Genomic DNA, 22,614 nt, shown 5'->3' with positions numbered 1-22,614 from the left:
AGATGTACATTCGATGCCAATTCAGTGCTAGTTCACAAAAGGGGTGGAAAAAACCCTGAACAAATCTTGTTTGCTTCTTGATAATAGGCAGAATAGACACTGAGAAGCTGTTAATCCTTCTGCTTCATACTTATCACTTTTACCATTAAGATTATAATTTTTGCTCTGTACAGTTATGACAAGAGATTCTAGAACGGAAACTTAGAAGGGTTTGGGGAGCAAGTTTTTTTGGGGGGTGGGGAGGGTGGCGCAGGCAGAAAGGGAGGGGATGTGGAGAATCTGGGGGCTATTCACAATGAGTCTAAATTTTTTAATCAAGCAGAATATTCCAATTTATATCTGAATCCTTAATTAGAAGTGCAAAACTAGAAAAGAAGTGTGACACCTCTTTGACATTTAGCTTTTGTCTCTTTCGCCATCTCTTTTATTTACTTTAATTTATATATGCTTTAATTTATGTATTGTCTGTTTTTAGTGCAAACTCACACACAGAAGTTTGTAGGTGGGTTTTATGTACCACTAAGAAACCACAAAGCAAAGCGAAACAGCAGGGTAGAATCGTATTTCTTTTTCACTTACAGGTCACCTTAAATGCCTTGTGAGTTGAGGATATGTATTGCTTGATTCTGCTCTTGATTTTCCTTGTGCTTCTGTCTTGCCTCTTCCTTCTCTCCTTCCCTCAAGAAAACCTCAATCCAAATTCCCCCCAAAGTGAGGATGTGGATTATTCTGTTAGGTTTGACTCTGGTAGGCTCTCCAGGCATTTCTGCAGCACACTACGCTCGAGGAAAGAATACTCTACGTGGTGAAACCAGAAGGGAATCAAAAGAATTTTAAATAGTTTGAAATATAAAACAATAATTTATTTTACTTCATTTTACTTGTTAATGTTTGTAGCTAATGATGATTTCATGGAACTGCTTTTATAATTCAATACATTCATATCTATAAAGCAAACAGTTACTACCATGGGTTTTTCAAATTCCACAAACTGTCTTATATAAACAACTCAGCTGTACATGCACTTTTTTCAATAGATTGCAACATTTGCAAACATGCTTTAAAATCCTTTAAAGCTGCAGTATAGTGTACTTTGCTTCAGGCTTTTCAGATGAACCCTATATACTTTCTTCAGACACCTTAAAAAGAAAAATGTTTATATGTTGAGCATAACTCTAAAAACTGCTGTTTGATAAATGTTAAATATTACAAGAGAATGTCTCTAAATCTGAGTTCAAACCTTGAGCTAAATATTGATAAACAGCACTCTGTGTAGAAGTGAACAACAGCAAAATAATATCACAAAATACGGTTTCACAAAAAATACCTATGTGCAGTTGCTCTTGTGGTTTTTTTTTGCATTTTTTTTAGGTAAAGAAAAGCATGGGTACCTTTTGATATGAATATAGTGTAAGCAAATTACCTGTGTAAGTATGGTTAATACAATTCTGATATTTAAACATTTCATGTAAAAGGTAAGAAGTAAAAAAGTACAATCAGTATTCCAAAAAGCACTGCTAATATTGCCTTTGAAGGAGATGGGCAAGCGTCCTCTCCGCTTCATAATGGAGATCCTGGCACCCACAGTTGTAGAGTTCAGTATTTGAACTATAAACTTGATGACTGTATCTTATATACAAAGATCTTGCCACATTGAACGAGGCATTGATTTCTACCCCAATGGTAGCGTTTTATGTACATAATTTTGCAGTGGTGATTATACAGTAGTCACTGACAGGAAGGAATTGTACACCCGTGTGCCATCTGGTGACTTTGTTCCATGGGTTAGCAGTTCTTGGATTGTCATCCAATTGTCAAATATTTTTTTATTTCTCTTCTTCATCATTTTTTTGTGACTCAGTTCAATGATATTCATCTCTTTCTTTTCTTCTGCACCTTGCTGTTCCTTTAAGCAATCTAACCTGCTCTGCATCATAAACTCACGCCGCCTCCTCTGCTCCTTTGCTTTCACTAAATGCTGCTTCCGCTCTTCCTTGCTCCAGTAACGGCCCATCTTCATTTCACTTATGGCATCATCATCGGTAGTCATACCACTGCGCTCCTCCTTAATCTTTATGGCACGTTCTCTCAGCAGCCTGTCCCTGACTGGCCTCTTTGTAATGTAGCGGGTCCCATCGCTTCTGACCTTGACTTTCCACTCCATCCTTGCTTCACTCTGGCTTGAATTAAAGTCTTTGCACATACTCACCAGACTCATTTGGCTCTGTGCATACTCCACTGCTGATTTCTGTTGGATCAGCTGCATGTAGCTCTGATAGTGCTGTGCATGGGCAGGAATATGAGCATGCTTATATGGAGAGTGATGGTACGGGGAGACGTAGGAACCAGAAGGTTTTTGACCATGCGTAGGGCTTTTGCTTCCATCACTGGCTTTTCTCTCCTTGCTTTCCAGCTGCTTGCCAAGTTCGGGATCTTTAGCAGAGGCATGGCATTTACCAGTGCTGGATTCATGACTTTCTGAGCCAGCAAATAAATTCTTTTGGGAGACATTATATGCCACTGCCCCCTCATTACCTTGACAGTTAATGCCTTCTGCAGTTCTGCGCAGTGAATTGTCAGGGGAAATCTCCAACGTGAGTGGTGTGCTTCGGCAGCTTTCGCCTGTGTTATATGCGCTTGAGCTATCCTTGTCAGACTTCTCGGGGAGCTCTGTAATGTCTGAGAGCTCGTGCCTACGAACATCAATGCTTGTGTTATAGTTGCGGAACCCGCTGTTATGTAGCATCCAAGGCTCCCGGTACTGATCTTTCAGCTGCTGCATTTTGTGAGCTCTCACAATATTCAGGCACTCTAGCTCAATATTGCGCAGCTCCTCGTTCAGCATCTCCAGCTCTCTGTCAACACTTTCTTGATCACTTTTGCTCATATCCAGAGTGCTGTTATGATAATACAGACTGTAAGGGTTGGCAGACTTCACCTGGCACTTCAGTTCCAGCAGTTCCCGGAATCGTTCACATTCGTCTACGGGGATGCCAAGGAAGTCAACGTCTGTGCAGTCGGCTGAGATAAACGACTCATTGCTGAACTGCATATCGCCACTTCCTAGGGTGTCATGGCTGTACGTCAGCTTCTTCTGGCTCCCTAAAGTATTGGAGGAGGTGGTGTGATCATCTGCGTTGTTCTCCTGCTCGGAGCTCTCATCATTGCGAGTGCTGTCGTCTGTGCGCCCCACGCCACTGTCCTTCTCATGCTGGTTAGATAAAATAGTGGCTGTATCTGTGGTACCTCCATCCTCCTCATGCTTCTTCTAACAGCAAAAAAAAAAAAAAAAGTCAGAAAGAGAAATTATTGCAAGGACATAAAATATTTCACGGTTTTTATTTCTTAATAGTTTTCTTAATCTGTCACTTGTTACGCTTTATAAATCTTTGTCTTTTACTTATATGGAAAGAATATTATTAAGAACTCAGAACTGGTGACCAAAACCACAGCCTGCTATGGATGTCCTTTTCAGAAGAACCTGAGGTCTGCTTTTTGGTTGTATAAGCAGCAATGGTAGAAGTCACATTTTCAAAATGTTTCTTCTCTCACTTAGGTGCACAATAGTATCTATTTCTACTGTGGGGGCAAAGTGAGAATATGTTTCTTCAAAAGATGTGGATGCTACAGAGAATGTAGAGTTTTAGAGAACTCTAGAAAAAACCTCTAGACAAAACCTGAAAAACTATTCATGAACTAGTATGATGTATTAATCATGGCAGAATAATGGGGAATACAGGCCCAAATCTGTGGTTTTGCATAAACTTTGCTACATAAAAACTTTTTTGCCTTTCTCCCCATATATAGACCTTATTTCAGTCATTTGCCCAAGTTCTATATCTGGATTTTAAGGTTTCGTGAGGCAGGCTGTTTTCAGTTTTTGGTGTGTATATCAAACAGGAAATTGTATAAGTTAGCTCTCTGCCTGCTATATGCACTACCCACCTAGCTTGTACTTCTCTCAGTGACCACAGCCAGAATGGTGGATTTCTAAGAACTGTGATCATGTTGTTGTAAGTGGCAAAGTAAAAAAGGTAACATCTTAAAACATTTTGGTTCCTGAGATGAAGTTTGTGGATAGTCATGGAATATCTTGAATTTACTGAAAGTTTTTTGCCTTGATCGTCATTTGAGACAATAAGTGTATTCAGTCAAGCTCAATATTGGAATATCGAGCGCAATGTGAAGTTTTGACACGACTGTACAACAGAACAGCAGTACCTGCTGAAGCATGCTGGCAGTAAATTGCATTGCCTGGTGGTGCTGTTCCTCTAACATGTCCATGTGCAAGTCATCCAGAAAATCATTTCTGTCATCATCCATCCATCCTTCATCCAGCTATATGAAAAGGAAGGGAAAAAACAAACCAATTGTTGAAAAAAGTATGAAGACTGACATAAATTATGTTCCTTCTTTGTGTAAACTGGGAAATCTTAGGAGATTCCTTCCTGTGACAGTGTTGCTGTGTCCTGGGAAGGAGCACACATCTCCTTGTTGCTAAGTGGGGGTATTGACTGTTCTACCTCCCCTCACAGCTGCCTCCATCTCCAGCAGTGTGGTTTTATCTTCATCAGTCCTTTATATATGAGATGAAACCAGCCTTTTCATCCATGGAAATACTTCTAAGAATTGGGGCTGCTTTGGTTTGTGCGTGACTTGATTAGGATGTTTAAAATTACTCCCAAAGCTTGAACATACCACTTGCAAGGCAGCATCAAGGCCCAGGAGGAAAAATGCTGGCTAGGGGTCTGTAAACCTGGGGTTTTTTTTGTTTCTCCCAGCCTCAATTACCCGCAAGGGAAAGATCAGAAACATCTAGGCTAACAGGATAGTCATAAGCCTGACCCTATGTCTCCAGGTGCATTGGCAAGGGTTGCTTTCAAAGCACAAGGAGCAGAGACAGATCAAACAATAGTGCTCGTGGCTGTTTGTTCAATATCTTAGTTGTGCTAATCCTGCTCTACAAAGAGATCTGGTTCAACCATTTATTACAGCTGAGGATGCTTCTTGATGGTATTTAACTGCATTAAGAGATGGTGTATAAAGGGCTAAATAATAGGTGTTTTGATGAATGAGTAATCAATAGCTATAGGAATTAGAGTTCAGTATGTTATTCAAAGCTAGGGCTTGAAACCATCCATATCTCACACTGATGTTTATAATAGCACTGCAGCATATATAAATCACTGAACATCTCATAAATTGAACTTTAATATAAAATATATATAAAGTACCGTGACTGCTGAATTTCATTATTTTAGACCATATATATGTCCCTAGTCAAACTGTATAATATGGTTTTAGGTAGATTTAGGTAGGTTAAAATTCTTCAAAAGAACAGCTTTCTACAAAACAGCAATTCTTTTAAAAGACTTCAGAGGCTGCTTTTGTTGTTGCTACGGTACCTGAATTTCTGGTCTTGCAACAAGTAAGGAGATATTCTTGCTCTCTTCACTGGTGAGAAGTGCCACAGCTTCTTCTCGGTTCTGTACCTCTATGCCATTGATCTTTAAAGAAAAGAGCAACACAATGAGATCTTTTCATAGGGATACTTAAAAGCTGCTGTGATGAGCTCTTCGGAACTGCGTAGCTGGATACATCACAGTGCAGCACAGGCCAGGCACGGTCCGTGTTCCTGTCTCCAGCCATGGTGTTCATGTAAGCGTTGGGCAAGTGTGTTGGTTTGGACACGTGAAGCTATTCCATACCTCTGCATGTGATGTGCACAGCCTTGTTATGAGGACAGAAACTGGAGAAGGAGAGCTAGGCAGGAGCAGAATCATAACATCAGGTCTGGTGGGTGGAAAGGAACAGGAACATCCTTGTGTGGGACAGGTGAGGCTGAGGATGCTGCTGCCAGAGACTGAACAGGATGTGGACCTCTGCTCGTGTCAGTGTCTGCTCAGGCTTCTAACAAAGCCCTTATGGTGTAGGATTGTTGCACTTGGAAGATAGCTCATTCTGGCACACGGCACTGGGGTGTTCAGCCTGCTGCACAAGTACTAACGTCCCTGTGAATAAACAGGGCTGCCTGGAGAGATTCTGCAGAGAGGAGTAGTTACTTGGGCCAAAAAGGAGGCCTTGTGTGGTATAAGGAAGGCTTAAAAGTGGAAGTGTATCACAATATGTACTGGAAATGGATGATATCTGCTGACAAAACACTTATCCTGTAGAGTAGGGCCAATATAGGGCTTTATGCAGCCAGGAATATCAAAATCTGACTGAGATATGGTGGGTGAAAGGGAAATATCCTCAGAAAGTTAAAAGGAAGCATATGTATACCAGTCTGAAGAGAATGATTTGTAAAAATTATAGTGAAATAAAGACTAAAGACATTGTAGCAGACTAAAGTCTGCTAACGCACTATAAACTGTTCACACACGTACCTGAATAATGCGGTCCCCTTCTCGGAGTCGACCGTCTTTTGCAGCAATACTGTTAGGATCAATCTAGAAAATAAGAGAACTGTGAGTGCTTTGGAGGTTTGAGAGCTCAGTATTTACTTCCCGTTGTAAAGCCAGTACTGGTAACGTGACTGATACTGTAAGCTGGTGCGTCTGCCATTGCTGCCAAATCTGTGGTTGGGTACATCTCACTCTGTGATTACAGGACTCCTCCTTGCTTATGTCACAGTGAAATACATATTAAAATCATCAAGTCAAAACCAAAACGCTTCTTTCTGAGATGTGTCTTCAGAGAAAGTAGGTTTATCACGTTTGCATGATGCCAAGTTACCTCATAATTTAACATTTTGCTTTACAACACAGCGCTCTGATTAGAACCGGGTTTTGCATGCAGAACAGGAAGGATGCATTTTAATGGAAGAGTTTTAGATTTAGTTATGAGTTTCTTTTCCCCAAACTGCTGCTATTAATTTGAAATGGATCTGCATGACAAAAAGATTATGTATAAAATACTACTTATTTCATGAAAGGGGGCAAAGACAAACAGGCCCCAAATCTTTGCAAATAAAAATGTGAACAAAAACTAAAGGAGGAACATATTAAAAATACTTTGAAAACATAAACGAAATTGGATGCTAAGACTGTGTTGGGGGAAAATGAACACTGAATGATAATACCAAAGCTTGGCTTCATTGGATGCAGGATTTCACTGTCTGGAGAAAAGGAAAAAGAATTGTATTGCTGCCAATTGCTGCATTCTGGCTGTTTTTCAAACACGGTACAAACAGAAGACAAATGTCTTAAATGCCCAACACTGCAGTTCAAAAGACAAATTGTATCTTATGGAAATCAGCTCAATCTTACCTCACTCACGTAAATACCCATGTCATCTTCATCATCTGTTCTGTAACATACAGTAAGGCCAAGTTTGTCCTGGCTGTTCACTCTATGTAAATCTACTTCCTGAGGTTTAAAAAAATAAAAAGAAAAGACATTGTCAGTGAGACATGGGTGACTGATGGAAGCAATTTTTCAAATACAATGAAAATATTTTGCTTAAGTGATATAGTGGATCTCTTTTCATTTCACTTGTAGACGAGGTTAACTTACTGAGCAAAACGTGATTATATGCAGACAATCGATACCTGGGGCATTTTTGACCCTTCAATCAATATGAAGTCATTTTGAAAACAGACCTTTTATTGATCTTAAAGAAGAAAAATGACCTATATTTCATGTAGTGGTAAGACTTCAAACACTAAAATACTTATAAAGTATGATTTCAATATTTGCCACAGCTGATATATGTTTCCTTATAAGCAGGGAAATTTTCTGGCTTTTCAGAGAAAAATATAATACTCTATTACCTTAACTTGTGTAATTTTCATGAAATAATTCAATAAATTTCTCAAAAGCGTGACTGAAGATCAATATATTGTCAGCAAAGAATTTGGTATTTGTAATAGAAATATAAGCAGCACTTCAGTATCTTGCAAGGGTTTGGTTTCAGCAGGTCATGGTTTATCATTCTAGTGCTCTTCGGTGGTCTTGTTAGTCTTGGAGACATTTAAGCTATCTTAAAAATAAATGTGCTTTCTCTATGCTTTTTTGCAATGAGGATTTCATGTGGGTTGTTTTACTCCTACATTTGCTGCTGCTCTGTGATGCTGGTCTGTATATAGGGTTGTAAAATCCGTGGAGATACCCACAAGCTGTGCAATGTTTCTGGCTGGTGCAGTCGGTGTGGCCATCCATGTAACATCTTTCAGCTCTGCCTTCTTGCTTCCAAGGGGCATAATGGGAGCCTAATGCAATGCACTTGACCAGCTTACTCTAATTGCTGCCACAGGGAGGAAGGATGCTTCCTCATAGATAGAGGTGTAATAGCAACCGTAGTTGCATTTTTTTACTTCCCTTAGCAGAGTGCTTGGCAGTGAGCGATGCTTTGCCAGGTCCCACGCCTCTGCAGCTAATGCCAGGTAGGATGGAGGAGGCAGCTGTGGGGCTCAAGCCCCACTGCTGCGAAGGAAAGAGTTGGGACCAGGCAGAGGGGGCAAAGGGACACAGGCTGAGAAAGAGGGCACAGCCCGTGCAGGATCCGAGGACTGTCCCAGCCCCAGGGCAGACCCTGAACCATGTGCTTGTGCTTGGACCTGTCCATTCCAGTGGAAAAGTCCTGATAACACGACTCATTATTTCTGAACTTCTCTCTGTTTTGACCTGTGTTGTGCCATTTGTAAGGGGCAAGACAATGAAAGAAGCTGAATGAATAATTTATTGGCATGTCTAGATGACAGCTGCCAAGATCAGCATTCTCATGTTATTTACTTGTCAACATGCATAATTAAAAAAAAAAAAAAAAAAGAGAAATATAGCTGTAAATGTCAGTGACATTTCAGATGGTGTTTAAATGGTTTCAATCAATAGTATCCATGGTGAACTGCTGCTCTTTTTCTCCCTCTTTTGTTACTTAAAGGTTTGAACACAATGCTTTAATAATGGGATTTTTTTTCCAGATTTCTAAAGCTTTGGGGGCTTTCTAGAGAGAAGGTGGAAATTCTTCAGAAGAAAAGATGAGACAAAGTGGATTTTATTCTGATCTCAGTTGATGCTTGGGAATGCCACTGTAGTCAATGCCTTTATTCTGCATTTAATAATGATGCCAACTGGGGGTGAGGTGGGAATTTGTGAATTGGGTCTAATTCAGGCCTGGAATGATTCCTTTACTTCCCGCATGCTTTAACATAATGATTTCATGTCTTTAGGAAAGTTTTTATACAGTTTACTTATTTAAAAACATGGCAATGGCATAGTGGCAAGAAATTAATGCTGTAGCTCGTTCTACTGTTTGTCATACTAGTAGTGGGGAAAACCCCCCAATATATATGTGTGTGTGTATATATATATATAAATAAAATGTTAAGAAGAGCCCCACAAAAAAACAAACAAAAAAGCACGGTGACTTTGGCCATTATTTAAATACATCCTATGTAGCCGTGAACACTTGCCAGCAATTTTTGGGAGTGGAAGGAGAGGAGGGATCAATCTGTTAGTTTCATTCTTACCTGCTGCATGTTTTGAATAACAATAGATGTTTTTCCAACAGTACACAACTATAAAAGGTGTTATTATAATTAAAAAAAGTATGGGTTTATATTTTAAACACACCATCCAAGACATCACCTGTGATATAGCAGAAGGTAATAAATCATCTGGTAAATTAAATAATATATATTTTAAAAGGAAAACAGATACACATTGTTTAAAAACACTCACAAATAAAGCAGTAAAAAGCTAAAGGAAAAATATTTTAGAGCAGGTGTTTAGAACCTGAATTTTTATGAGTAATTAGTTGACAGAGTTACCCTTGGGTACAATCCCTTTAGTCTTGGTAGGAATAGAGTAAGTGTGTTTGATGCTACCCAAACATGATAATTTTGTGAACTTAAAGATAGGAACAGCTGCTTTCCGTGGGTCTTTGCATCAATGAAGTTTTAATACAATCATAATTTTTTGAGATATTTGAGAGATAAAAGTGTGCAATTCCAGTTGGAGTTGAAGGATCAATGCCAGAGTCTTCAAAGCAAAAGTTATTTTCCATATTCAGAGTTGAGTCTCTATAATGCACAGATAAATGAAAGGGGAAACAGAAGAATGGCACCTGCAAGTACAGGTATTATGGTTGCTTGTGTAATTATACCAGGGATTAATTAAAGACTAGGAATTAATATCAGTCTAGAGAACTTTGAAGGCATAAGTTCACGTGTCTGCAGTGTCACAGGACTTGCTATTTCTTACTCCTGTCTTCAGTGTTGCACCTCTGGACAGCCCAAGGGTCTGATCCTGCTAGCCTGCAGCATTCTGTACTCCTGCTGCAGAGAGCAGCTGCTGCATGCACAGCACCAGCTGGGCTCCTTCCAGTGAGTCTGCTAGATGCATGCTCTTTCAGATGAGTCTGGTGTACTGTACAGTCTTAGGGTGAAAGTATATTTAGTGCTTAGCTGGGTCTCAGATCGAATAATATGAAACGTATCAGCCCACTTACATTGCAGAAGGGAGACGCTGAAGTTATTCAACACCTGCTCTAGATCCGCAGAAACTAGCAGATGATGGTGCTATCCACAAAGTGTGGTGGTGTTGGGGCTGCGTTAGTATGATAAATGTAAAAGTTTCATATAAGATACAACTTTCACACACACAGATAATTAAAATCTGCTTCTTTAGATCAGGTAAAAGTGACACTTCGAGAGATGTTCAAGAGAAGTATTTGTATGCTATTTCAAAACAGTCTGCACAAGAGAACTGTCTGAAAGATTATTGGCTCCATATCAAATGTAGAGCCAAGGAGGGCTCAAAGAGCTAGTTGCTGAAATCCGTATGGCATTTGTAGCAAGACAAGGAGAAATAAACATGCAATATGATATTATACCTGTAACTGCTCATAATAATGAATGAGGAGTAAGTGATAATAGTAAATGAACCCCTGAAAGCTCAGAAGATCCTTCATTTGCAAGAGATTATTGAATTATTGCACTTCTGATTTAAAATTATGGCCTGCCTGCAAACTTATATAAAAAAAGAAAAATCAAAGTCCTTTCTCTAACAAGACAGGAATGAACAGTAGAAATCTGAAATGAGAGGACAACGATGGGTAAAAAAAAGTTCAAACATTTACAAAGCATTATCCAAATGTTGCATGATACGTACACTGTCATCTTGTCTCTCTCTGTAAAAAGTGGTGGGGCTTTTTTCTGTGCTGACTTGTGACACACCTGACCAGCAGGGCCTACTTTTTGGCTATTTCATTAATAGGTTTCACCCAGACAAGAATGTCAGGGAAATAAATACAAAGAACTACTTACTTTTATACTGTGTGAGTTTTTTTTGCTACTTTTTGGTGACTGACCCTGGCACAGCAGGAGGAAAAATCTTGTTCTTCTTGTCTTGACGCTAAAGAAAATGATCTTTCTGTTTATCTTTTCATGTAACTGTGGTTTTCAACATAGGTAAAAAGCAAAACCACCACCTCTCCACTTTTCAGACAAGAACATTTTGTAAAATGTGTTTCCTTTCCAAAATTCTTCGTCCTAGAGAAGAATCGACCTTGAGGTTTCTGTGCCATCCCAGCTCTACGATGGGAACTCTCTGATGGACCGCAGAGCTTGGACTAGCTTAAATCATCAGTGGTGCTGGGGAAGGCTGAAGAAAAGTGCTTCTCACCCTGATGAAAAGAGGTTTAGGATGCCTAAGTAAGGTAACTTGAAGGATTCTCAGGCTCTTTGCCAAGCAGATGGCCAATGGTCCGTGATTAAGACCTTTCTCATGCAGTAAGAGGTGTTAAGATCATGTTGAAGTTCTCCAGACAGCTAAGGGAGGACAATCTTTCAGTATTAGCTTGCCAGCAAGTGGAAATGTTGTACCATCTCTTAGGTTTGTTCTGAACAGCATAGAAATACTTGTCTCAGCAAGTACAGTTGTGAAGCTGAAGGAAGGTACTGCTTTTTAAACCTTTACGTATTCAGTTGCTGCCTGGGCAGGACTGCTAGGGCTGAGGTCCTTTGTATTCAGAGACACAGTAATGCCTTGAGAAGCTCCTGATCAGTGCAACTCCCTGCAGAGCGGGAGTTTTTACTGAGAAGAAATATATTCACATAAAAGATGCTTTCAAATGCTTTACAACCAGGATGGAATAAAAATTGCAGAGTGCCTCTGATGGAGCGTACTGATTCCCATGTTCAGGTAGTTATCTCTTGCCTCCTCCTCTCCCTTGCAAATAGATTATTGGAGAAATAAAAGAAAACTTTCAACCAAAGTAGCAAACTACAGCAAATGGGGAGAGCTTGAAACCCTGGTACTCAGCTTTTATTTATGGTTTCCTAAAAGCAGTGAAGCATTAATTTCAAAATTTTAAGGACAGATTTTGGTGCTCTGTGTGTTCATTTTTTGCTGATCAGATGCTGTGGTTTCATGCCGGGAACAGTGCGCGAGCTGTGCACTGGGAGGGCAAAAAGCTGTTTGAGTGAATCTGTTCTCCTTCAGTCTTTTGACGTGAAGGCTTCACTTCTGTCCAAGACTGAGTTAGAGTATCAGAAGGGAGATTTCTTAGCAGTTAGCAAGCATTTAATGTAGTTTTTCACCTCCAAGCTTAGTCTCAACTAGCTATTCAGCTGGGTTCAGTTCTCTACTCTGGAAGAAAGCAAGACCTACATACAAGTTGCATATAGGAAAGGGTAAAGACAGAAAGTCAAATGGGAGAGAACAAGTCCTCTTTTTGATGTAGAATGTTCTCCTTTGTAATGTGAGAAAGTTAACATGCTGAGAAAGCCCTTACTTGGGCTGTGTGTCTGACAGCCGGACAGACTTGTTTGAATAAACATATTAATGCGTAACGTTTCTGGGGAATCCTGGAGTGACATTATTCTTCGTTTATGAGCCTGAAACGACTTCTGGCTGGGCCTCTGAAGAATGAATGTACTTTTAATTTATAATAAAATAGTAGTTCAGTGTATAGTCTTTCTTTCCTTGTGGCATGTAAACTTCAAAAGAAAAGAAATGGTATTTATTTATTTTTTGTTGTAGGGAATACATGTCAGTTACCTCTGAGTCATCAATTTTAAGATAAATGTGGAGAGATAGAACTAAGAACACAATTTTGGCATCTCTGCAATACTGCCAGCATAAATTCCTGCCTGTGGATATTTACATTAGAAGCTGGTTGTGAACTTGGGTATTTCACTGTTTTTTTCCTTTTTACTTGTTAGAAATCACTAACCAGTCAGTTATAGACCATAAAAGTTTAGATGAGGAGCTTCTGATTTAAATTCAAAGCACATTTTATGGACACAGAAACCCAGAAGGCTGACTTGATGGCTTTCTCACTTTAGACATTCCTGCTGCAGTCAATGAAACGGTGCCTTTGTGGTCTTTTAAAACATATCTATCAAAAGACAAACAAAAAAGCAACTAGCCAGTTGAGTCCCTGTTAGCACTTTGACCTTACCATTGATCATAGTCTCTACAATTTGAACAAGAATCTTTAGTGTTTTTTAAGAAATACTATTAGGCTACAGAGACTTTTCTAATGTTCATCTCCCTGTGTTACTAAGCTGATCACCTTTTGCCTTGAAGTACTATATCAATGTCAAAATTATTAATGTTGGGGTTTAAGGCATATTAACGTCTGACTACTGAAGTGCATGGGTTTAAACTGTTTTTAGCTCAGCTGGTTGACATTTTAATGGAAGCAATATAATTTATCCACAATATTAAATTTCCTAAAATATAGATTTTTGGAAAGACACTGGCAGATAATACTAATTTGTTTTACATTTTCCCTTAAGACTGAAATCTATATTTATTTTTTTTAAGAAAAAAAAAAAAAAAGGCACTTGTTTGAGAAGTAAGGCCTTGAAGTCTGCTAAACAGCATTTGTTTTACTGGCACTTTGATTTTATCCTGCCTTTGATTTGTGTTTGTATACAGAGATGAATTGCTACCAGATCTGCAGAATCTGAAAACAATTTTTTTATGAGGTTTTAGTCCTTGATCCTGCAAACACTTTTATAGGAGGGAACAACTTCATGCTCATAGAATGACTGAACGCTGCTCCTATTGAAGCTCTTGATAAATCTATCGCTGATTTAAACAGAGCTACAGACAGGTCAGCATTGCTTGCTTTGACAAATAAGCGTTAGCTAGACAAGGATCTAAGAAATCAAGAGTTGCAAGCAAGCTAAGAGGTATTCACTTACGGATGATCTTGAATGGATTATCTGGGTCACACATTGCTGGTAGTATTTAGAAGTACTGAGATACTTCGCTGTTATTTATTACAAATGATTAAAAGCACTTCAGTGTGTCGGTACTGCTTAACTATCTTGCAGAACTAACACTCAAAATTTCTGTGCTGTGCTCTGTATTGTTGGGAGCAGGTTATTAAAATTGAGAAAGCTAAGGATGAACTTTTGATGGGATATACAAGTGTTAAAGCTAAAAGCGTTTTTTAAGTATTTGGCAGGAAAAGGCCTTGTGTGCCTCTGTGACTGGTTCAACTTTTATTATCTGTAATTTTATATATATATACACATATAACTTTTCAGTTATGAAAAAGGGAGGAACAGCTTAGTATTAAGGGAGTGAAATATGTTCTGGTCTTGTCTTGTAAACTTAAAATACTTCTAAATTATATGATGATCAAGAACATCTGTTAGTCAGCTGGAGAATATTTAAGTGAAACTCACACATTTTTACTGTGACTTTGTGGAACAGGCCTGTCCTGCCACTCACCAAAGCTGAAAAGTATTTCAGATTTTCAGAAAGTCTATGTCAGCATATTTATACCGAATTTAATTAACAGAATCAATGACTTCATTATTTATGTTAATTTGTTAGCTGAAGAGTTGGCTCATCGGTCCACGGTGCATAGTTAAATATGCTGCCGTTAAGGTTTGCAAGCTGCAAAGTAACTAGTGAGCAATGTTATTACAAATATCTGCTTTGAAATGTCTTTTCACTTTATATACAATATAAAGACTGTGACATGCACATGTTTAACTGTTAGTAACTAGCTACTAAAGACTAAGTACCTCTAATTCCAGCTCATCTCGGTCCATTTCTTGATGAATTCCTCCCATGTAGTCATTTGGGTCATAGTATTCATGCACTGATGGATGGCTGAAAAAAACCTTATGTTTTAGGACAGCACTCAGCACTCTCGTTAGCATATGAATACATTCCAAGCTTATAGCAAGTCATCACAAACATGATGGACTAACACCCATGCCAAAAATTTGCATGTGGTTAATTATATATACTATACCATTTACACCAATAAGTGCATGAAAAAATTCAGCTATTGTAAGAGGAGTCTAAAACATCTGGCACCTTACAATGAATGAGAGACTTGTAAAGAGTCTTAGTGTTTATTAATGATTTTTCTCTGAATGTAAAGCTGACTTGGGGGGAAAATATACAGAGAAGAGAGCAGCAAGTAGGGTAACGGGTACCAAGTGACAACTAAGTCAGTAAATATTTGCTGGGGTTCAAGATGAGAGGGAATACGAGATTATTTACTTGTGAGTTCAGGTTATGTGCAGACATGAAAGTAGAATCATTCTTGCTGAGCTGCTTGGTGTTTTTACTTTGCCTTAAAGACACAAAATTTTATCAAATTTCTAAGTACTATCAAAATAATATGCCAGCCAACTAGTTGGATCAACAGTATTCTGTTGATTGATTTGAATGCAATAGGCTGTACATAATGATTTAAATACTATTTAAATATGCACTACTTCATATTGCCATTCACTGTTGGCATGCTGCTTTTTACAACTTGAGCCCTCTGACACTTTCACTGTCTGTACTTCGGAAGTTGTAACCAGCGTAATGCTCCTGTGATCACTTTTTCTAGGCTGCGTGGGGTTTTTTTTTTGCAATGAAAGTAAACTCCCTTTAATTCTCTGTTAACTAGATACATGCTTCTTTGTAAGTGTGAGGCTATTTATGTACCAGCATTTCCTAATTGGCTAAGATACCCAAGTTGCTATACACAGGCTAAATTAAGCTGAATGGGATTTTCAGAAGTTACAGGAAGCATTAAGAAAAACCATCTCTGTTTGCTTGTGCATGCTGGGTGACAGCGTACCCAAATAGCTGACTGCCTTTGTATGAAGGGATAGACGTGAGGCAGGCTATGTGGTCAAGACCAGCATCTACATTAAAGCAAGGCCACTGATGATGCTAGCAGTTTGAATTTATGCCTAGCACTTAAGGGGCAATATGAAGTTACTTGCTAGGACTGAGCTGGTATTATGCAGGCATGTTGCAACATAAAAAAATCATCATGAATTAATCTTTGCCATTTTTCTAATGTAATCTGTTTTGCAATTGGAAAGTTGCAGGTATTGAAAACCCCTCTTGCAAATGTGTTTGGGGGTATGCAGTGTGTAGGTGCTCTAAGAATAAGTGTGTCCTCTCCACAGTGCTCTAAGCCCTGCTGCTTGTTCACTGCAAACAAGCCCAAAGCTGTAGCCTTTTGTCAAATGTTTCTGCTAAAACATGCAGCTGTGCTTGAATTTTCAATGGGCTGGGAATAGGTGGCCATGCAGTAATATCCGATGGAAGTCTTTCAAGTAATCAGCACTGAGAGTCATGAACAGAACAGACATTCACACAGGCGCCCAGTTGCTGGCTGAGTGTGTGAATGTTAACACGCCGTGAAAGTCACTCAGGAGCAGTACAGGATCAGTGCCTGTTTGTAGTCAAACCCTATTTCTTGGAGCATTGAGAGGGGTGTCCGGAGAGGCATGCTGGGGTGTGTTGGTGTGCCGATGGACGATTGCAGCTCAGGCTGCCTGCGGGTTCCTTTCAGAGCCGTACTGTGCAGCCAGGACACGTGCACACTAGCAGTGCCTCTCACAGTGTCCAGGGTCACCGCAAACCCAGGTATTGCTGTGGCTTGACCAGATCATGGTCTCATACACAGCAGCTGAGATGTTCAGAATCCTTTCTGTTCCTTTTTCTCTTGTGGAGATGTGTGGCAAGATGACAGGCAATTTGCATGGGTTCCTTGGGGAGCTGTTTTCCTGTTGAACAGCGTGTGAGGGCGTGGTGTGTGTGTGCCAGGAGATAATTGTCATTTTTATTTGTAAGTATTAAAGCATCAAACTACCATTAACAATAATTAAAATTTGATTCTAAAACATCCATGACAGCACTGGTAAGTAATTTTAGTCCTAGAAAATAACTTATTTGAGTAACATCACTGCAGGGTTATAATAAAGTAATTAATACACTGGAACAGAACGTAGCAGCTCTTAGCATTACACAATTTATGGCAGCCATAAAAAATAAAGTTAAAGCATAAGCAACCCAAAGAGGCAGTGAGAGGAATTACAAGAAGCAATAACTTTATCCATCAAATGCCAGCAAAAAATGAGCTTTATGAGGCCATGTTGTGACTGAGTAGCATTACTCATGTGAGTAATGGCTTGCTAATGTGTAGAAAAAAATTAAAACATTTTGAGTTATGGCTGAATAGCATATGGATCCTGGCTGCTTCTGGGAGTACACGTTTACCAGCAAGTAAAGGTGAGATTGTGAACTACTCCTAACATGCCATGTTAAGGAATGCAAGAATTTTCAAGGGCTTTGTAAACTGTTACTTACTCTTCAGGTAGGAGATATGGGTCTAGCACAGAGACGGGTGGAGTAGGTGAGCCCATCTTGCTTAGAGCCATGATGTGTTCAAAAGTGATATCTGTCTGTGTGCCCACGTCTACCAGCTGAGAGTCATGAGGAGGAGTGAAGACCTTGGTGCGTGGTGTTCTTCTCAGGACTTGCACCACAATGGGCTCCTTGGCTGTTTTGAATGCTTCCACTGCCTGCTCATGTGTTGCTTTAGATAAATCCTTCCCATTGACCTGTGGGAAGAAAGCAAGCAAAGCAATGAGAGAAACAGTCAGAAAGTGGAGGGTATTGTTGGTTTTGGCTGTTAAGTCTCAACTTCCATCTAAAGGTATATATACATGTACTAGGAACTATTTATGTAATGTTACGCTTCTCTCATCTTCCCGTTTTACTACAGCAACTTTACAAATCCTGTGCTCTGCTTTTTATTTTGGTAGTTAGATTTTACTGGGCTCACTGAACTAAAGCACAAACCAGCATCCCATTTGTTTCTTGCAGATTAGAAATCCCTCAGCCCTTGTTCAAACCGAAAAAGTTATTGATTCTCCTATAATTTTTCTGGTTTTGTTTGTTTTTTAATCTTTTAACCTTTTTGCTGAACAGAACTACCGAGACAAGATCTGAAACTACAAAACCATGTATTTGTGTCTGATGAACAACTTTTCAGATGAGACATGACAATGGTACGCAGTCCCTGCAGTAAAAACCTGCATTTTATGGATGGGCATGGACATCAGACTGGGGTAGTGAATAGAAATAATAAGGGAAAAACAATCATGGGCTTTTCTTTGAAAGAACTTTTTTGGCTGTGTAGCTTGGCCATTCCCCATCTCCAGATCTCACCACCGTTATCTCGTGGTTAAATGAATAACGTAACAGAACCTTTACTAAACATGACTGAGAGACTCCACCAAGAACTACCAGTACTAGACGTGCCAGGCCAAGAAGGGGGCAGGGGGTGGTGGTGTCTGAGAAAGGAATCTTAAAACAGATCCCTCCTGTCTCAAAGGAGTAGTGAAGATTCTGTTCACAACAGCAAAATTGAAATGAGGCAATCAATTCTATATACAGTTTCAAATCTTTGGCAAGCAGAGGTGTCCTTCCTGATCCAGAGAGGGGTCTTGAGAATTTCCAGCCCACTGTGGCTTTGCATATCACTCTTGCTTAGCTTCTTTCCTCACACAGTTTCTAATGAATTCTTCATAAGTATCTAAGTCTAACCAGAGGCTGTGAAAGAGATGAGGTCATATTCGTCAGAATTTTTATAAAGCTGCAGAACAGTAACTCTCATTTCAAGTTTTGGTTCTTGAGAAATTGTAATGTTTCTGTCTGTCTCTGACTGTACGGACTGTAATTTTTAAGGAAGATAAACACAATGAACAGTTTGGAACAAACTGAAAAAAGGCAACTATGGTAAAAAGACTGCATCTGTGCCTACTTCTTGCTGTTTCCAGCCCAACACAGAGATTTCTTTTGAAATTTGGCCTGTTTGTCAAGACGTTGGCAAATCTGAAAGCTCTGTGCGCTCATATGCAAGAAGTGATGTTACAGAAATAGTGGGAACCACTAGTAATTCCAGTAAGTTTTTATCCTCTTTTAACCTGCAAACTGTTTGCATTTTAGTACAGATGACAAGAAACAATTGATGAGAAGCTGCCCAGTGAAATTACAATCTAAAGCCTCATGCTATCATATAATTGTTACCACGTTCTTTGAAGTGGGGCAAATGTTGGCTGACACAGAGATAAACTGAAATTGGAGATTTGAAGATGCTATATGACCACTGACAGTGAGGGCCCCTGTCATAGCAGTCCTTCTCATTAAGAATCATACTTGGTTTATATATTTTCTTTATGAATGATGTCTTACATCTTAACTCTTTCCAGTTAGACAGCTGTTCACTTGATAAACCACATTACTGTATTTGTAATCAGAGGTATGAGTTGCACAGCAGAAACTCTTGCCTTCTGCAGGGAAGAATAGCTTATTTTTTCCAAGGCACAAAAATAATGAATTGCCTTGATTGGACACAGATGGAATCATGCCTAGCCTCAGGTATCACTGGTGGCTACTGCTCTGTAATTTACTCATTTTTGTACATGCCTGAAATGTGCACTGAGGTGGTGACTCTGCCACATTAGCTTCTTAAATATGATTGAAAATGCTAAAATATATCTCGAGATTCTGCTATCTTGGCTTGTGTCAGATTGCACTTAGTTCACAAATCTAGTCCCATTAAACTAAGTGGGGCAACTGAACAAGTAACGTTACTCAGTGCAGTAACTGAATGTAGCCCATACTTAACGGATTGCCCACAGCAAAGAACTGGGTAATAGTAAAGAGGGTTAACTCAAGTGCAGAACAGATTGGAAAGGCTGACTTCCTGCTGAATTACCCTGTGCACGTAACGCTTCTACACTGTCATCTTTGCTTTATCTGAGAGAGGCGATGACACCAGGGTTTTTAAGCCAGCTGAGTATGGAAGGTGTTAGCATTACATTTATATTACACCAACACTTGTATTGAACTCAATTGCTCTCAGTAATGTATACCCTGTAAAGTTTGGCCTGGTCAAATTAAATATCATTAACTCGCTCAATTGAGCAGATTACTTTAAAACAATTTGCAGAGCTGTAAAATTAAGTTCAGTGTAATGTTTTCTCTGGAAAAAGGAAAGCTGATTATGGTTTGAGTTTTATTATTTGCTGCAAATTAAATGTTGCACATTTTACTGTGTGCATCCTAATATTTTTTTTTTTTTTTGTATAACTAAATCCAACAAGCAATCAAAAAGGAAGAATCTAAATTGCAGCAAGGGTAGTGTTTTTCAGAAATATGCTCAGTACAACCCTTGAGCAGGAAACTTTCAGTGTGAGATGCTTTCTACATCTTTATGCTAAAAACTGGTAAAATAATGTGTAGGATAGTCTTCCAGTTTATTCCTCAATATTGTAATGAATTTGGGTTACACACAGTTTAGTACAGGCCTGCATTTTAGTTTAGGTTCCTTAGGACACTTAATTTCCGCAGATCTGTGGACTGGCATGCTTTGTGCTTTCATATGTAATTGTTATATTTAAATAATCATAACTTCAAAGTCAGGTTGATATCATGTAAGGAACAGGCGGTTGTTGCACTATATTGTAAACTGTTATTACAGGAGTTATATCCTGACTGTTTTCTACTAGCTGATAATGCAGTGAAAAAGAGAAGTGCTGCGCAGCCAGGCAGAAGGATGCAAGACCAGATTTTAGAATCAGGGAGAAGAGCCAGCTAAATTTTAATCTAAAACCTCTCCTACTGCCAAGGGGACCTCATGCAGAAAAGGTTTGTGACTTTCTGGCTTTTGGTTGAGATTCAGCATTTTGTAGGCCTGCCTGCTGCCGCATTCCCTCTCTGGCAGCCGTTGGCAGCAGGACTGCTACATGCAGGTTTTCACAAATGCCTACTCATCAGAGGCTTAACTGTAGATACTGGACAGTCAGTGGGATTGTTGAGGAGCATGTGCTCGTCTTGTTCTGCTTCACTGGCTGCAAGGATAGCCCCAGTGGAGGGGCTGGAGAAAACCTGGGGGCAGGGACGTTAAGTGCTGTAAGTAATGGCAGCAGGACTGCTCTGCTAAAACATTTCATCTTGTATTGCTGGCTTCAAGTTGGAACTGAGCATTTTGTTGGTTAATTTGTATTCAACAATGTCTACTTGGGCATTTTAGAATACTAGGACTCTGCAGAGCATGGTAAATAAATAAGTCTAAAAGGGGATTTATATTTGACGTATATACAATTTTGTGTTACGGGTTTGATAAGATGGCACTGACTATAGTGAAATGAAAGCATAACACACTGTACTGTTATTATGTGTTTCTTAACCTACTGCTAAAATATGCTTGGGTTTTTTGTCTTTGGAAGTGAGTAATGCTATGAAATATGGCAGCACCCACATCGTATTAGGCAAGCAATTCTCTGGACGCTAGCCGTTCACACAGTGAATGGTTTCAGGGTCAGTCTGTGGATCTCTTGCAAGGGACTGATTTGTAAATTCAAACTGAGTGGAACCCTTTTAGCTTGGCACATTTCTGTTTTGATCAGCAGTCTTCGGCAATGTGGTGGACTGCTGACTGATTAGATGTGTTCAGAACTGCACTAACAAAATAAGAGGTAATGGGCTGCACCAAGCTATCGCTATTAACTACTTAATTTCTGAATGTAGAATGATGGAAGAATATGCAATGATGCGAAAATACGCTTTAAAGTGATTTACAGCAGGGTAATTACACTGTCTGAACCTAGCCCCTTAAAATCCTGCGGTAACTGCCAGTGAATAGTTTGTATTTACTTCTTTTTTTCCCCATCCCAGCACATCAATAATATAATCTTCTGCTGATGGGACATGAGGATGGCTATGCTAAAATATTTGGATAATGAAACCTAGTAATTCTCTGTTCATGTACATCAGAGCCAAACTGCTACTTTTTCTAGATGAAAAAGCAAGTATTGGTATTTTATTTTTCGTAGCACACAAATGATGCAGAAGAAAAATATACTGGGAATACTGGGATGATTTCAATGGCCTGATTTCTGGTGTCTGTGTAGAATCAGTGCTTGTGGCTGAGTCCTTCCAAAACTTTAGCAAATAGATGATATTAAGATGTTTAGTTTCTGTCTGGAAATTTTTTCACAATTAACAAACAATTATTCCCAGCCAATAAATACATTAGTACAGTTGCACTTTGTAAAAAAAAAAAAAAAAAAAAAAAAAAAAGTGTCTCTATAATCATAGACACTTTATTCCTAATGCTGCTGAATTGTGCTCAGTAAAATTCTTCCTTTTAAATAGTTACATTTGAAATACCACAGAAGAAAAAAAATATCCATGCATATGAATGCTTGAGAAGACTGCCAAACCCTAAAAATATGCATAATTTCTTAAGAACATGCCATGTGACAGAGACAATGGGATCTTTCATGGCACAAAAGATAGATAAATTAACTTGTCTGAAATGTTGAAATGCTTAGCTTTTGGA

The 22,614-nt window shown here is 39.1% G+C and overlaps 1 protein-coding gene across 2 annotated transcripts in view; it reads right to left on the bottom strand.

Annotated features, from left to right (window-relative positions):
- Nucleotides 1-841: 841 nt before the first annotated feature.
- PDZRN3 (PDZ domain containing ring finger 3) overlaps nt 842-22,614 on the bottom strand; it is a 147,356-nt gene continuing 125,583 nt past the window's right edge. For both annotated transcript variants that reach the window (XM_040592920.1, XM_040592922.1), the window contains 7 exons: nt 17,571-17,824; nt 14,990-15,077; nt 7,269-7,367; nt 6,387-6,449; nt 5,406-5,507; nt 4,222-4,338; nt 842-3,268 (listed from right to left, as the gene is read on the bottom strand). In XM_040592920.1, the coding sequence (XP_040448854.1) occupies nt 1,718-3,268; nt 4,222-4,338; nt 5,406-5,507; nt 6,387-6,449; nt 7,269-7,367; nt 14,990-15,077; nt 17,571-17,824 (2,274 nt within the window). In that variant the 3' untranslated portion in view covers nt 842-1,717. The remainder of the gene's footprint in view (nt 3,269-4,221; nt 4,339-5,405; nt 5,508-6,386; nt 6,450-7,268; nt 7,368-14,989; nt 15,078-17,570; nt 17,825-22,614) is intronic.

Source organism: Falco naumanni, chromosome 4 (assembly GCF_017639655.2).
Source record: "Falco naumanni isolate bFalNau1 chromosome 4, bFalNau1.pat, whole genome shotgun sequence".
NCBI lineage: Eukaryota > Metazoa > Chordata > Aves > Falconiformes > Falconidae > Falco > Falco naumanni.
Note: the sequence above shows the minus strand (reverse complement) of the source record. Positions and strands in the feature narration are given on the sequence as shown.